The sequence below is a fragment of the Athene cunicularia genome (genome assembly GCF_003259725.1).
Source record: "Athene cunicularia isolate RWA chromosome 4 unlocalized genomic scaffold, athCun1 chr4_part1, whole genome shotgun sequence".
NCBI classification, from domain to species: domain Eukaryota; kingdom Metazoa; phylum Chordata; class Aves; order Strigiformes; family Strigidae; genus Athene; species Athene cunicularia.
In genome coordinates, this window is record NW_020799098.1 from 15,793,586 (window position 1) to 15,810,035 (window position 16,450).

The window sequence follows — 16,450 nt, forward strand, 5'->3', positions numbered from 1 at the left end:
AATGTAGAAAAGATTCTGCCATATGCATTTGAATGTTAAGGAAATGCTTCATTAAGTAATTTTTAATCACATTAGGAGTTTGTTGTGTCTAGTGGAAGTTGCTTATCTGTAATAGGAGCAGGTTTCAGAGACAACCAGGATTGGAGCAGTAGGCTTCTTGGATTACAGATAAGAAGATAAAAGTGCACTTTTTTATACTGGTGTCTGGATCATACATTCTGTTTCAGTTACTGTCTTTGAGTAGATAGCCAGTAGCTTTCCTAGTCTCAGGAGAAAATGTGGTTTTGCTGGTGTATATAAATGTCAAGCATGCTGAATCTTTTGGAAGTGCTAACATATAAAATTTTAAATTTTCATAAATGCTTAGAAGCCTGGGAAGTGCAATATTTAAGGTGTATTAAAAGCTTTATCTGGGCCAGACCAGCCTGATCTCCACGAAGTATATGTTTATTTTACGAAATACGTGAAAATACGTAATTTAATATGTTCTGATGAATTTTTAGAGAGGTCTGTTTCCTTTGTTTTGATCTATGTTTATAGGTTTTAGTCCGTCCCTTTGTAGAAGTTTCTTTTCAGCGAACAGTCTGCCGGACAACAACAGCAGAGGGTCCAAACCCCAACTGGAATGAGGAACTTGAGCTTCCATTTAGGTACAGCAAAATTAAACCAAATTATTTCTGAGTAATAATAATTTAATTTCAGAATGTAAATTTATTCAGATTATCATGGTTTGTTCTTTTCTGTTCAAATCACTTTTTTGGTTTAACCTTCTCAGAGCTCCTAATGGTGACTACAGCACCCACAGTTTGCAGTCAGTGAAGGATGAAGTCTTCATTAATGTTTTTGATGAAGTCCTCCATGATGCTGTAGAGGTGAGTTCATAATGTAAGAACACTGTACATTACAGAATACTGTGAGCTTTTTGAAGTAGACAGGGTAAAACTTTTCAGTGTAATAGCTTTCACCCTCCTGTGCCTCTTTTTTCTCTAGTTTGTCATTCCTTATGATTTTATATGTAGTCAATACTTCAGTATTGTTAGAGGGAGCAATCTTTTCAGCGTTAACCCTTGTACAAATTAAGCTTGTACTATATAATCTGCTGCTAGAGTTGAACATGTGTATGTAATCTGTTTTACTGATATTTAATGAAATTGGAGATACTAAAACTGAGAGACAACATATGAATTATGATCTGAATTCTGTTGTTCTTAAACTTAGAATTTTTTACTAAATTCCAGATGAATGATCCCAGTTCTGGTAATTTTTATTAACTCTCTTTTTATGCTCTGTCTCTCCTGTTTTGCAAGCAGTTTGGTGAAAAAAACCTTTTGGTTGTATATAATAATTTTTGGAATGAGATAAAAATTGCAAGTACTAGTTACAAGAAATTTTTGTAAGCTCTCAGTGTTGGCATAACTCCTTCCCCTGTTAATTCAGCATGCACAAAAATAGCAGCACTCAACATTCTTGAAAATATAACCCAAAAATAATGAACACATTTCACTGAGAACAGAATTCTGTCCTCAAAACTGAAATGGTATTTGATGAAACAGAAGGAAGAAAGATAACAGTCTTGAAACTCAGATGTCACTCTAGCCTTTAGAGATTTTTTTTTTTTTCCCCAAGTAACTTGTAGGCTGATCTTACTAGATTTGGAAACCCCTGATAGGCAATACACATGAAAACAGTGCTTCCATTCCACAGGGTTTAGTTAGATTTTAATATAGTTTTACCTTGAAAAAGCTCTTTTAAATACTAGTAAAATATTTCATTAGAAGACTAGAGCTTAATTTATATTGTCTGAGAAGACTCTTGTGGGATCCTTGTCAGACTTTTGAGTTCTTCATCACAGGTTATACAGGACTCGAACTCTGAAGTGCAAGCACGTTGTATCATGGACCATGATGTTCTTGTATTTGTTCAGCATTTGGCATGCTTGAAAGGCATGCAGAATAATCATTGCCATACTAGTAATTGAACTGATATTTATAGTGAATTATTAAAACAATACAGAATTTATATTAATGCCTTGATTAAAGTGGTGATTGAATTAAAGGAAATAAAGCTGTCTTACAAAGTGTTTAGTTGGGCAACTTTTTAATAGGATGATCTTGAAAGAGGAAGTGGAATCCGCACTCGTGTTGAGAGACACTGGCTGGGATGTGTTAAGATGCCATTTACTACCATATATTTTCAAGCAAGGGTAAGTGTCAGTAACTTGGAGGAAATCTCTTAAAATACATTTTGCGGAGTAGAAAGGGGCTGGTAATGGAATGCCAAATTTAATGATGTTATCTGTCCTTATTAGTTTATTTTTATGGAATTATTTGCAAATGTCTTTGAAACCACTGGTTTTTGTAAAATTTAGTAAGTATTTGTCAGTAAGTTCAACATTCTGAAGGGAGAAGTAAACAAACTTACTTCTACACTGACAATGCAGCCTGGCTTCCTTCAGTAATGAGATTAAAAGTGCAAATTCTTTAGGTGGCTTTGTCAGTGGCTTTTGAGATTTCTGGTATTGCACATCCTAGATAGGTGAACTTAGAAATATCACCTGTCTAGGTGATAGGAAATTTGATGTAACTGCTTTTTTTGCACTTTTCATTAATCAAGTTTTCACTTTTACCTCTCCTAATCCCTCCTTTCCTCCATTTTTAGAACTTTTCAAGAAAAGCTTTCTTCAAGAGATACCAGCAGTTAGCCATGGGATTAATAGTAAAGCGTGCCGTTCTTCATAGGAGAAAGGCATTTTTCTGTCCAGCCACCCATCTTGGACGTAGCTTAAGGAAACTTAATTTTTCACATCAATAGTCCTATCTTATTGTAATCTTGCTGTAGGACTCTTTTTTTTTTTCTGTAGGGCAGTTGCTTTCACATGTAGATAAAGTCATCATATCACAAGTTCAGTTTCTTAATTTATTAGGGTTCTGACATAAGTTGTATACCTAATGACTCATTAATCTGCTCTTCTATGACTACAAGGCACTTCTCAGAACCTTATGGACTTTAAGACATACTGTAAGCCTTTTGGATTCTTTGGGTGGAGGGTAAATCTATAGGATTGTCATGTAATTGAAGTGCAGTGCTTGGAGTTCAAAGTGGTTTTCTTGGGCCCTCCATTTGCAAGGCATAACAGAACATAATTGTCATGGGATTCCAGAAAGCATGGGATTCTTTTAATTGCTGAGAAATTTTGGACAGTGTATGTCTAACCAGTGTCAGTCCATTTGCTTCTGCTAGATCATTAATAATATGCTGTCTTCAACGTGGGACATTAATAAATAAATTTAGGTGTTTGAGGGTTGTGGTGCCCTATAGAATGAAGCTTTCACTGGCTTCAAAGAAGATGCAAGTAGTAAGAAGATCGATCCTTCTTTTCATGAGTTTTTGGCCATCCTATGCAGACAATGTCACGTAATGTGACCACAATTGTTATAGATCAACAAGAAGAAACAAGAAAGAACAAGATCCTTTACTTTTACTCCTTTCAGGGAAATGTTTCATGCCAAATGCAGGAAATTCACCTAAGAAATGTGTCTGTACACAGTCCTGAGAGACTTAATGGGCAGACTTAGACATTTTAACATACTGTTTACCTGTAGTGAAGGACAGAGCCTGTAATCTATCTTTTGAGGATTAGCAATACTGATGTCAACCTCTGTTCTTCATACTTCTTGTTTGTGTATCAGTCTTTCTGTTGTAGAACCAGAGTAGCTCTAGAATTCCTGTTAGATGCACTCCTGATTCTCTTTGAGGAGGTGTTGCAGTTTGTGATTGCCTAAGCATAGTGTGAGTGCCTGCATAGATCTTCTCAGTGTCAGAGATTCTTCTCATTTGAACAGGATTTCTTACTGAATTTGAAAAAGCCTGACAGAGGTTATATCAATGTGCATCTAGCAATTAAATTTTAGTGGCAAATGAAGCATCTCTTCATCCTCTTCTACTATACTGCAGCAGAAATTTAGTGATTTCGTTTTCCCCTCATCAAAACTTAATTTTGTTCTTAAATGTTTGATGAGCCATCCCAGCAAGTCATCTGTCCATCTTCTGCATCCACTGAGGATATCCTTCCTGATGGCAGTCATCTGAATTTTGCCCAAATCAGGATGTAAATCTTCTTGCTTTTTAATTAAAGCTATGTACTTCCACTGTTGAGATTTGCCTGAGCAAGTGTGGGTCATGCCACCTCTTGTCTGACACAACCTTTCAAAAAGATCTTATCTTCTGCTTGTGGTGGCAGAGGGAGCTGCAAACAGCTGGTGAGTCTCTCGGAGCACTCTTCCACGGGGAAGCTGGCTGAATGGGCTTAGTTCCAGCTGTACCCAAGAAGCATCAGAAGCTTCTGCATGGAAGGTATCCATCTGTGAGATGCTGGAACATCATTCCCACATCACTCAAACATAGGCAAAGGCCTGCTGGTGTGATGCTGCCTTCAGAAGCATAGTCCTGCAACCTGTATTTTGCCATTTTGTCATTTTTCCAGGTAAACAGTGCTATGTAGAGATTGCTGGTTGAAAGAAAAACAGTGAAAGGCTCGCAGTCTTTCTCTAACTGTAATAACTAATAACTCAGTAGCAAAAGAAAGTCCAGGGAGAGTCTCCATCCCCTGCTAGATGCAGGAGGAAATTTGGTAACAAGTGATGAGGAGAAGGCTGAGGTGCTTAATGCCTTCTTTGCCTCAGTCTTTAATAGCAAGGTTAATTGTATTGATGAAATCCAGCCTCCTCAGCCAGAATACAGAGAATGGGAGAACGGCCCCCCCACAATCCAGGAGACAGTCAGTGACCTGCTGCATCACATAGACATTCACAAGTCTATGGGAACAGATGGGATACACTCAAGGGTGCTGAAGGAGCTGGCTGGGGTGCTCGCCAGGCCACTTTCTATCATTTACCAGCAGTCCTGGCTGACCAGGGAGGTCCCGACTGATTGGAAATTGGCCACTGTGACACCCATCTATAAGAAGGGTCAGAAGGATGATCCGGGACATTACAGGCCTGTCAGCCTGACTTCAGTGTCCGAGAAGCTGATGGAGCAGCTCATCCTAAACACCATCATGCAACACGTGTGGGACAACCAGATGCTCAGGCCCAGTCAGCATGTTTTTATGAAAGGCAGGTCCTGCTTGACAAACCTCATCTCCTATGACAGAGTGACCTGCTTATTGGATGAGGGAAAGGCTGTGGATGTTGTTTACCTTGACTTTAGCAAGGCTTTTGACACCATTTCCCACAGCATTCTCCTGGCGAAACTGGCTGCTCGAGGTTTGGACAATCACACACTTTGCTGGGTAAAAAATTGTCTGGATGGCCGGGCCCAGAGAGTTGTGGTGAACGGAGTTAAATCCAGCTGGCGGCCGGTCACGAGTGGTGTCTCCCAGGGCTCGGTGTTGGGGCCACTCCTGTTTCACATCTTTATTGATGATCTAGACGAGGGGATGGAGTGCACCCTCAGTCAGTTTGCAGATGACCCCCAGTTGGGTGGGAGTGTTGATCTGCTCGAGGGCAGGGAGGCTCTGCAGAGAGACCTGGACAGGCTGGAGCCATGGGCTGAGGCTGTTGCCAACTGGAGGAATTTCACTGAGGGCAAATGCCGGGGGCTGCCCTTGGGCCACAACAACCCCCAGCAGCGCTACAGGCTTGGGGAGGAGTGGCTGGAGAGCTGCCAGTCAGAGAGGGACCTGGGGTGTTGATTGACAGCCGGCTGAACAGGAGCCAGCAGTGTGCCCAGGGGGCCAAGAAGGCCAATGGCATCCTGGCTTGTGTCAGCAATAGCGTGGCCAGCAGGGACAGGGAAGGGATCTTACCCCCGTACTGGGCACTGGTGAGGCCGCCCCTCGATTCCTGTGTTCAGTTTTGGGCCCCTCACTACAAAAAGGACATTGAATAACTCGAGCGTGTCCAGAGAAGGGCAACGGAGCTGGTGCAGGGTCTGGAGCACAGGTCGTACGGGGAGCGGCTGAGGGAACTGGGGGGGTTTAGTCTGGAGAAGAGGAGGCTGAGGGGAGACCTCATCGCCCTCTACAGCTCCCTGAAAGGAGGGTGCAGAGAGCTGGGGATGAGCCTCTTTAGCCTAGTAGAAAGCCACAGGGCAAGAGGGAATGGCCTCAAGTTGTGCTAGGGGAAGTTTAGACTATATGTCAGGAAGTATTTCTTTACAGAAGGGGTTGTTAGGCGTTGGAATGGGCTGCCCAGGGAGGTGGTGGAGTCCCCATCCCTGGAGGGGTTTAAGAGTAGGGTCGATTTGGAGCTTAAGGATATGCTGCAGGTGGGAACTGTGCTAGGCGAATGGTTGGACTAGATGATCTCCAGTGTCCTTTCCAACCTAGATGATTCTGTGAATTCTGTGAAACTAGTGTGTATGATTTCCATTACGTTTTTAGTGTCCGTAACATGCAAGAGAGGCTGACATCCGGTTATAATTAATACATTTAACAATGAGATCTTTCATGTTTTCCCCACCATTAACCAGTATATATATTATATTCTCTCGTTTTATTGTTTTGTAATTTAGAGTAATAAAGAAATCAAGGGAATAAAATATTTTAATACAAGTAGCAAATGTATTTGAGATGGAAATTTTGCTTTTTTCCTTTTAATGAGAAGTTTTTCCTTTGTGTATGTTTTAGATTGATGGTACGTTTAAGGTGGATATTCCTCCTGTCCTCCTTGGCTACAGCAAAGATAAGAATCTGGGAATTGAGAGAGGTTATGATTCTGTGCGAAATCTGAGTGAGGGCTCATATATAACACTGTTTATTACCATTGAACCACAGCTCATTCCTGGAGAGTCAGTCAGAGAGAAGGTAACCAAATCAGTAATTTATCATATTCTTGGTTGTTGTTTCCAGTGGTGCAGTTCTTGAGATGCATATAAATAGTTATGCTCAGTGTCAAGGATACGCTACTTGTATTCAAGTAGAGAAGGACATTAATACAAATTCTGAATGTTCTACTTCAGATTTTTTTTAGCTCAGTTCAATTTAGTTGGATGCACCATTAAGTTAGATGGACACTTAATGCATAAGAAATAACTTCCACCAGGTATCTGGTTCCAGTGTTAATAGAAAGCAAATTTACATTCATTATCTGTGAGCACATAATTTTCCCATTTACTTCTGTAAACAATAAAGTATTCATGTGAGTGTGAACAGTGGACAAGAAGGAGGTATTTTCTTGTTTCTGTGTTTATACTATTCAAATACAGGATTTATTATTAATGCGTGCCTCCAGATCTTGAAGATAATTATTTCTAAACAGCAGCTGTTATTTTTTTCAGTTATTTTACGAAACCTGAAATGCCTTAGCCTAACAACAACAATACGTAGTTAAAATGCATACACTGCTTGCTATTTTATGTAACATACAATGACTTTGAGATCCATTCAGCAAGGATGTATGTTTTTTATGCACAAACAGCAGCAGTTCATTTTTTTCCAATTCTGTTCTACACTGGTCATTTATAAGAGGTAAACAGGAACTGGAGGGAAAGCTCTATTCTGTTTCAGAGTAAATATAAAATCATATGATGCATTCTAAAACCCCTTTTTCTGTTAAATTGTAGTCTTGGAAACTATTCAGTCCTGTTTTCTTGTTTTCATACAATACTTTGTTCGCAATTCAGTACTGTTGAAAATAAAGAAAATTAATAAAGTGCATTCATGGATACCTTTTAAGGTTATTTAGTTTGACTGGTAAGATATTACTAGAACTCAAAGCCGTAAATATAAACTTAACAGCCTTGAAGCACCTTAAATAGATGAGACCTTATTCAAGAGTTTCATAGTCTTAATCTACATGTACAGTAACTAGTTGCCGGAAAAATAATGTACTGAATTTGTAAGGAAACAGATCTCTGTTTATAGAAAGACCTGTCTCCAGTACTATTTCAAAAGCAAAATAATAGAAATTCAAATAAGATGCAAGATTATTGCAAAATACTATGGACTACATGTTGCAAACCTTGACCTCTTTAAATAATGAGCAGATGTTCAGAATTTCTTACATAGATGCAATCTGGTGTGTAGTTACCGAAACACTATGTTTTCTATTAATGTTTAGTAAAATAGTGTGGTTTGGTAGCTATATTTAGAACTGATTTTAACACTTCTCACAGGGGAAAAAACAGCATATTTTATTAGTTATAGATCTTTCTGACATAAATTCACAGTCATTTCAAATATGACAGTAGGAGCAAACTGTCCCTTAACAGAACTCAGACATAAAGAACTAGGAAGAGGCCGATGTACCTTCTATTCTGAAGATGCAGCAAAGAATCACAGCACAATAAATCACAAAATAGGAAATTAAGCCTGTTCTAAGTAGCAAGAAATACTATATGGCAAAGCTTCTCCTCACAAAGAGCCGCACTTAAGACAAAGGGTAATGGATACAAGTTGCACCAGGAGAGAATTCTCTTGATATAAGAAAAATTTTTTACAGTGAGAACAGTCATTCACTGGAACAACCTCCCCAGGGACACTGCAGAGTCCCCATCACTGGAGGTTTTCAAGATGTGGTTGGACAGGGTGCTAGGTAATTTGATCTAGGCTTCCTTTCCCACAAAAGGTTGGGCCAGGTTGTCTTTTGAGCCCACTTCCAACCTGGGCTTCTATGACAGCTAAATTGTACCAAAAAGAGTGCACTGTCACTAAAGTGCATTGAAAGTAAAACCAGGAATAAGGAAAATGTTGCTGAGGCAGGAAAACTGTTGGTGCAGAAGATCTGTTTTCTAAAATTTGACGAACAGTGGAAAAAACAGTTCTGATTAATAAATCAGTGGGAATTTTGCCAGATTTTTGTTCACTCTTTGCGTAAGAAATTTTTCTAAATCTTATAAAAATTATACTCAGCAGCAGATGGATGGATACTAAGCCAAACCAAATTATGTCTTTAGCAAACACATCGTACAGGATTTTCAAATCATCCCATTTTTTTCAAAGCAATATAAATAGAAAACAAGAAAATATGATTTCATGTTAGAGGAAACTAAGTAAAGCAGGACTACATCGTTAAGAGACTATACTATTTTAAGTGGTATGTATCTAATTAAATCTGTACATAAAACCACTACTAAAGTGATATGTGCTTGTATTCTGTCACTGGAAGTTACAATTCTGTGCTGCAACTCCCCAGATGTAACTCATACACTTATTAAAGTGTTTGGCATAAAATTACAAAAACTAATTTTTTGCTGTCCTTTTTTCCCATTCCTAAAATAATTTGAAATTCTTGTGTACTGGTTTAGGATACTAAGATTAATTTTAGTTTAATTTTACGATGCCATTTTTTTTCTTTACCTATTTTTTCTCTTTCCTGCTGTCCTTCCTGAATCTCCATATAGATGAATGAAATGCTTAAAAAGGTACAATATTAATAAATTAGATCAGTTGAGAGATTCCTGTTGTTCCCTGTTCAAGATTGAGCTTGGTTTTGTGCCATTCATCAGTCTTTTTGCACTTTGTGTTATTTGACTCTGAGGTAGTAGTTGTTTATTTGTCCATAATATTTGCAGTGAATTGCTACATTTAAACTTACTAAATTGCCAGAGGCTGTATGTTTCAGCTGTTAATTATGGTTGAGAAGAATCACCACTGTGTGTCTTCTCTGCTGACTTGGAAGGTCTAGCTACAGGATGCTGTGCAGCTGTTCTATCTCTGGTTAGTCTGAAAAGGGCAACAAATGACAAAAAGAGGTTTATTTTGAACAAAAATATTGTGAACGAGGAGCTTTAATTCTCAGTGCCACTAGAAATATACCCAGCATTCTAAGTAGATGAAAAAACCACTCTTTTGACTGATCCTAATACCTTTAAAAGATTACATCATAGGTGGCATATGAACAAATAACTGTTGTTATTATATAATTAATTTTGAGTCCTAGATTTGCTTCTAGAAAATTTCATCTAAAAGCATTAAAATTTTAGACAAGTCTGAGTTTCAAGGATTCATCTGAAAATTACTTGTATCTTCTCTGCAAATATTTTGGTATTGCACAGGGTTGTCGCAGTATTATTTATACAAAAATTACTGGGATTTTGTGCAGTAACGCAGTTGTGGTTTTAATAGAGTGTTATGTGAGTAGCATGTAGGATTAGGACCTAACCATAATTGTTTACTTTTGAATTAATATGTGGTGTTACATACTCATCCCTGCAGTTTTACTTGACTGTAACTTTCACTATGTTTTAATAAAGCCAGCTTATAGGTACAGGTCTCTATGCACACTCATAAGTAAATACAAACTGCCCAATTTTCCATTACCTTGACCTTTCTTAGGACTGTGAGGCAAAGTATATACTACAAGGAAAGCTCAAAATGCTATTATTTACACTCTTTTTATGCTCCTGTAAATGGTGAAATAAGGCTGAATATAGTAAAGACTTGAGCCCAAACTATAAATAAAACTATTTTTGTATAAATTCTACTGTCTTTTGAAGTTTGATACCCAAGAAGATGAGAAGCTGCTCCAGGCTGCAGCAAAGTACGAAGCTGAGTGTACATCAAAGTTTCCAAGCCGCCAGTGCCTAACAACTGTAATTGACCTCAATGGAAAAACAGTTTTTATTACCAGATATATCAAACCTCTGAATCCACCACAGGAGCTTCTGGATGCCATCCCAAACAGTTCTCAAACAGCAGCAGTAAGTACTTAAAAAAGATAGTGAAGTTTCTGGGATATAGTTTTCGGAATGTGTGTGTTGACATGCGCACATGCACATAGGCATACAACACTCTTATATGTCTGCTGTACAGCTAGGCTTTTTGCAGAGAAAAAACTAGAGATACAAAATAAAGTTGTAATGATTGTAATACACAGTAAGTCTATCCATCATGGTGCTGGAAAAGGATATTTGTCTTTGGAGAAAATAGGTATATTAATGAGTATTGTCCTTTACAGGACAAAGAATTATGCCAAACTTCAATGAGAGTAAGTCGTATCAGTCTTTGATATAAGTTCTAAAATGAGGCAGCTGCTATTGTAATGAGGTTGGTCAGTGTTTTGTCATTCATGTGGAAACAGCACTATGCTTCACATCTGGTATAATAATACAATTGTTAGATCTCCACATAGTGAATTGAAGGGGTGACCTGCTCTGTTTTGTTTTCTTGCAGGAATTGGTGGCTCGATATGTTTCTTTGATTCCTTTTTTGCCAGATAGTGTGTCATTTGCTGGAATTTGTGATTTATGGAGTACATCAGATGTAAGCAATGCATTGAACAGGAGTTCTTTATCCTCTTGAATGTGGTGTAATATTGTAGCATCCCCCGCTTTTGAGGGGAGAGTGTACCAGATGAGTTCTTGAGGTTCTTTCAGATCTATATTATTCTGATTCTATTGTTGTAAGAAGTATTTTTATTTATGAGCCATTTATTTTTAAGAATGAGGACCAAAGCTTGAGAAAAGTTGCTCACCCTGATAGGAGCCAAAATTTTTATCTTTGATAGGTTGCAATTGATTGAACCTAAGAATGCTTAGGGCTTTAAGCTTTTGCTGGCTTTGTTCAGTTATAAAACAACTCAAAATGGCTAGTTATGCACAAGTGAAAGGATGCTGACTGATGTAGACTTTACAACTAGACCGAAAATTGATCATTGTAGTTCCAAGGAACTACAGAAAAGACATTGAACTTAATGTCAGTAATAAGGGGATATTTATCCTTCTCTGTCACATACAAATAAATACTGTCATCTGTAGAGTAACAGCAGACCCTAAGTTACTCACTGATGATTTTTTACCACCTCAGAAATTTTCTGCAAAATTCAGAATAACTCAAAAAACAAAGACCCTGGTTCTTGTGCTAATGACTCAGATCTGCATCGTGGATTTTCCCAGCATTCACTCTTCATCCTGCATGTTGAAGCAATGCCCAATAAGCAATAAAGATCAGTTGCAAAGATCCGAGGGAACTATTTTGCTTCAGAAGTGTTAAGAAATATTATTAAATAATGGAAATTGAAAACACAATTGATAACTGCAAAGAAAGGTTTGGGTTTTTTTTTTTTAGCAATTTCTTTATCTTCTGGCGGGAGATGAGGAGGAACATGCTGTGCTCTTGTGTAATTATTTTCTTGGTATGGGGAAAAAAGCCTGGCTTATCATTGGAAATGCTATTCCTGAGGTAAGAGGATTTTTTCATTTGGTTGGAATATTAACTTTTGTTCTGTGAAGTATTTAGGTCCCACCACTGGATAGAATTGTTTCTTGCTGTTTTTTTCCAGGAAGTTATCTACACTTTGGTGCTGTTGAACTAATTATTTTTAGAGATGAAAAAAAAAAGTTGGAAGTATATAAATATTGTAATAGGTATATAAATAAGTAATATAAATATTGTCTGGGGTTTTTTTCCCTGCATACATGTTTCCTCACTTAATCTGGTAGTAGCTGTTGTCCTCATAGTACACTACCAAGGATCCATAAACCTTGATTAGACTTGTATAAAGCTTGTATAAATGGTGTGTCCAGGACCAAGGTAATGCAAACAGTCCATTCACCGCATCTGCCATGAACACACAGACTGGGACAGAGTTTGGGTGCGATTGGGTAAAGGTTGAGAGGTGACAGGAGAGGGTTAGGGGCTTGCCAAGGATTTTTACTGGTATATATACATGTCCTTTGATTCTCTCTCCAGCTGATGCCAAAGCTGCAGTAAGAGTAATGATAAGATTTGTTCAGACTTGGCAAGTCAATCTTCCATCTACCTTCTGTAATGCAGGCAGGTTAGGCCCTCTGCTTTGCCTTGGTCTGCTGTGCATCCTGTCAGTGCTGTGAGCTCACTCTGGCTTAGAGTGGCTAAGAATGAAAACTTTTAGATTCCTTTGTCCCTTATGAGTTGCATTTGCTTGCAGAGAACCACTCAGATGTCCCAAATAACCAGGCTGAGAGAGTTGGGGTGGTTCAGCCTGAAGAAGAGAAAGCTCCAGGAAGACCTTATAGCAGCCTTCTGGTACTTAAAGGGGGCTACAGGAAAGATGGGGAGGGATTCTTGTTCAGGGAGTGTAGTGATAGGATGAGGGATAACAGTTTTAAACTGAAAGAGGGTAGATACAGATTAGATATAAGGAAAAAATTCTCCACTGTGAGGGTGGTGAGACACTGGCACAGGTTGCCCAGGGAAGCTGTGGCTGCCCCCTCCCTGGCAGTGTCCAAGGCCAGGTTGGACGGGGCTTTGAGCAACCTGGGCTAGTGGAAGGTGTTCCTGCCCATGGCAGGGGGTTGGAATAGATGATCTTTAAGGTCCCTTCCAACCCAAACCATTCTGTGATTCTGTGGTGAGGCTGTTTATAATGCAGATTTCCACCATTAGTATCTCAAATTACCAAACACATATGACAGTTTTGCTGAGCAGAATTTTAGTAAAAATTCCTGTCAAGACTAGTTTCTTAACATTCTCAGATACTGCAGCAGCAGGACCAGGTACTCCTTCCAGTCCAAATCTGATGGAGATGGTAGTCCTTAATAAAGCACTTATCTTATGCATGCTGTAAGGAGGGGTATTATTCCAGGTATTTCAAGGTACTTGGATAACACAGGAGATAATAACAAGAAAACAGAAGAGCAGTTTAGGGATTCCTGATAAAGAATACAGAAAGAGAGCTGAGAAATTCCTTATGTGCCTGTCTGAGGGAAGGCTGATGGATGGGACACAAAGCATGCTGCCTAGGCAGCAGTCATTCAACTCAGAGACTGCCTGTGGATAATACTTGGGGCACTACCTGTATATAGAATTTCGTATCAGTTAGTTTGTAGCTGAATCAAGACAACTTTTGGAATCTGTATTTTAAGAATGGCTTAGGGCTGTGTATGTCTAACATTCCTCTGCAACGTAAGAGACAGAGAACACATTATTCTGTGTTAGTTGGTTTAATTGTAATGAATCTGTAAATTCTTCCAGATTGCCCCCAAAAGTACTATTAATCTCAAAAGTAAAAATTTAATATTTCAAACAATATAAAGCATACTATCTTTGTATCCAGTTTTAAAATATATTTCTCATGTTTTTCTTCCTCCTAGGGATCAACTGCGTATGTATTAACTTTGGAACAAAGTCAGTATGTAATTTGGAATCCCAGTACTGGATGTTTTTATGGGCAGTATGATACTTTCTGCCCCTTACAAAATGTTTACTGTCTGATCAGCTGTGATAATGTAAGTGTACCCAGTCTTGTCACATTTCTATACCTGTGAGAGTTGAGAACTTGTTTCCTTGACCTTAAGCATCCTCTGTTCATCAGTATAACTATATTTGTGCTGTCATAAGTGATTTTACTCAGTCTTAAAGAGGTTTTTCATCTACTTTAAATACTTAAAATAAGAAAGATTTTTTTAAATCAGCATTTAGGTGGATCATTACATCCATTCATATAATTTTCATTAACGGGTTTTACTTACATATTTCCCAACTTGGATGGCCTAAGTTTACCACTGCTTATCTGAGGAGTAGTAATTCAGCAAAGCTAATAGTTTGCAGGTGAAATGTAACTAACAAATTAAAAATAAATCATATTGAGTCACTTGAGCTGCATATGTAATAGTGAGCATGGCCCTGAATGGTTCAGTGTGCAAAACACAGAGGTAGCACTACAAGGCATAAAAACTGTATTGATTTTCTGCCTGGTATCAAGTGGTCCTGTTTATTTGCTGTAAAATACAAGTAATATTAGTGCCTGTTCACAATATATTATTCACTGTGTGGCTAGAAACCCTCTGAGCGGTTAGCAGCGGGGGGAGAGGAAAGACATTGTAAGAGCTGTGCAGCTCTTAAGAGGCGAGTTTAAAAAAAAAAGTCCCCTAGGTTTTATTTGAACGAATACTGAAAGCTGAGTTTAATTTGCTCCTCAGTTTTTTTTGGAAACACTAAGGAAACTGTGAGGCTTCCATTTTGTACCAAACTACAGCAATTATTCGGTTTTATTTTCTGCATTGAAAACTGGAGACGTCATTAGAAATGTCATGCATTACAAGTTTTTGGTTTTTTTAAATCTTCTGGGGTTTTATTCTAAACACAAATAATGACTTGGGATGAGAATTTAATATTCTAAACCATATTTATTTTAAAGTGTCAGTTCTGTCTTGAAAATGTTCTGGGAAATGGTTGAGCTGGTTTGGGGTGGGGTTTTTTTAAGTAGTACAAACCCTACAGTTAATGTAGCTTATTTGCTTCACCGGCAATTACAAATTAAGGACTTCAGCACTGACAATCTAATCAGCTAACCTTGAACTACAGAGCTCAACAACATCTTTCAAGGTAACCAATTCCAATGTACATGTGCCTGAGCAGGTGTGCTGCCAGCAGAGCAATACCACTTCATCTCCAACCAGGGAAAACACAGCTGTGTTGTGTCATATAGGCTGTACACAGAACTGTTAGTTACAGAAGGTTGCATATTAATTACTACATTTATGTATTAATTGTTGGTACATTTTGCAGGCTTAGTAGTAGTTATTTAAAAGTTGTTTGAACAAGACTACAATACTTGCATGCTTCAGACTAGGTTCAAACACTGACCAAACTGAATGTCTCAGAAGTGGAGTGCAAGACATGGGTTTCCCTTGACAAAATACACATAGGAGCTGCATGTGTCTCCAATATCTACTTATATTCTGCATCATAAGCTTGAAATAGCAATGGTGCTGGGGTGCAGCAGGCTAGCAGGCATCCCAGACACAGCTGCACTGTGCTGGGCCCTTAGAAGAATTTCATCAGAAGAGCTGTGTAGCAATCCTGAGGAGTGGAAATGCAGCTCAGTACAGCAGAAAAAACTCTGGAGTATACTGTACCCCAACCCCATGTGATGCTGAAGTGATGGTACAGGCAGAAAGTTTCTGAAAGCATAGAAACTTCTATAGTGCACAATAGATGAAGTGTTGAAAAAAGGAAATCCTGGAGAGAAAGATTCAGCAGGAAGAGTTGCCAACTGCAGACAGTAATTCTGCTCATACTTAGAAGCATGAGACATGACAGACCAGCACCATCCCTTTTGATGCAAGAATGCAGAACTTGCTCATCAGCTGTGACTGTACAAGATTGCCTTGTTTCATATGAACTAAGACTGGTAATTGCTGTAGAAGGTCAAGATTATATAGTATTTTATTGCCGTGTTCCATAGCTACTATTAGATGCTCAAAATTAAAACAAACTTGTTTTTCTTGCAGATTTGGTTTAATATGCAAGAATATGATTCTCCAGTAAGGATAAATTTTGATATCAGCAAACCAAAACTTTGGAAGTCTTTCTTTTCAAGAAGTTTGCCCTACCCTGGTCTCTGCAGTGTTCAGGTATTAATGGATCTAGCACCAACTCTGTCTGAGGGTTTGGGAGATCACAGACTTAGTATAAATAAGCAGACTAAGTTCTTTGGAATTCTGTGGTTAAGTGTATTTATGCAATAGCATTGGGTTTTAAAAGGATTTTCCCAGGCGCTCCTTAAAAAAAATGAAAGCAGGAATG

General features: G+C 38.4%; 1 protein-coding gene across 7 annotated transcripts in view; it reads left to right on the plus strand.

Moving 5' to 3' along the window:
* The window catches only part of CC2D2A (coiled-coil and C2 domain containing 2A), a 68,787-nt gene that overhangs the window by 47,330 nt on the left and 5,007 nt on the right, over window positions 1-16,450 (plus strand). For 5 of the 7 annotated variants that reach the window (XM_026846623.1, XM_026846624.1, XM_026846618.1 and 2 more), the window contains 10 exons: window positions 541-650; window positions 776-872; window positions 2,105-2,203; window positions 6,629-6,805; window positions 9,343-9,363; window positions 10,438-10,641; window positions 11,114-11,203; window positions 12,008-12,121; window positions 14,014-14,148; window positions 16,156-16,278. In XM_026846623.1, coding sequence (XP_026702424.1) covers window positions 541-650; window positions 776-872; window positions 2,105-2,203; window positions 6,629-6,805; window positions 9,343-9,363; window positions 10,438-10,641; window positions 11,114-11,203; window positions 12,008-12,121; window positions 14,014-14,148; window positions 16,156-16,278 — 1,170 coding nt within the window. The remainder of the gene's footprint in view (window positions 1-540; window positions 651-775; window positions 873-2,104; window positions 2,204-6,628; window positions 6,806-9,342; window positions 9,364-10,437; window positions 10,642-11,113; window positions 11,204-12,007; window positions 12,122-14,013; window positions 14,149-16,155; window positions 16,279-16,450) is intronic. The other 2 variants (XM_026846620.1, XM_026846621.1) reach the window with 1 other exon arrangement.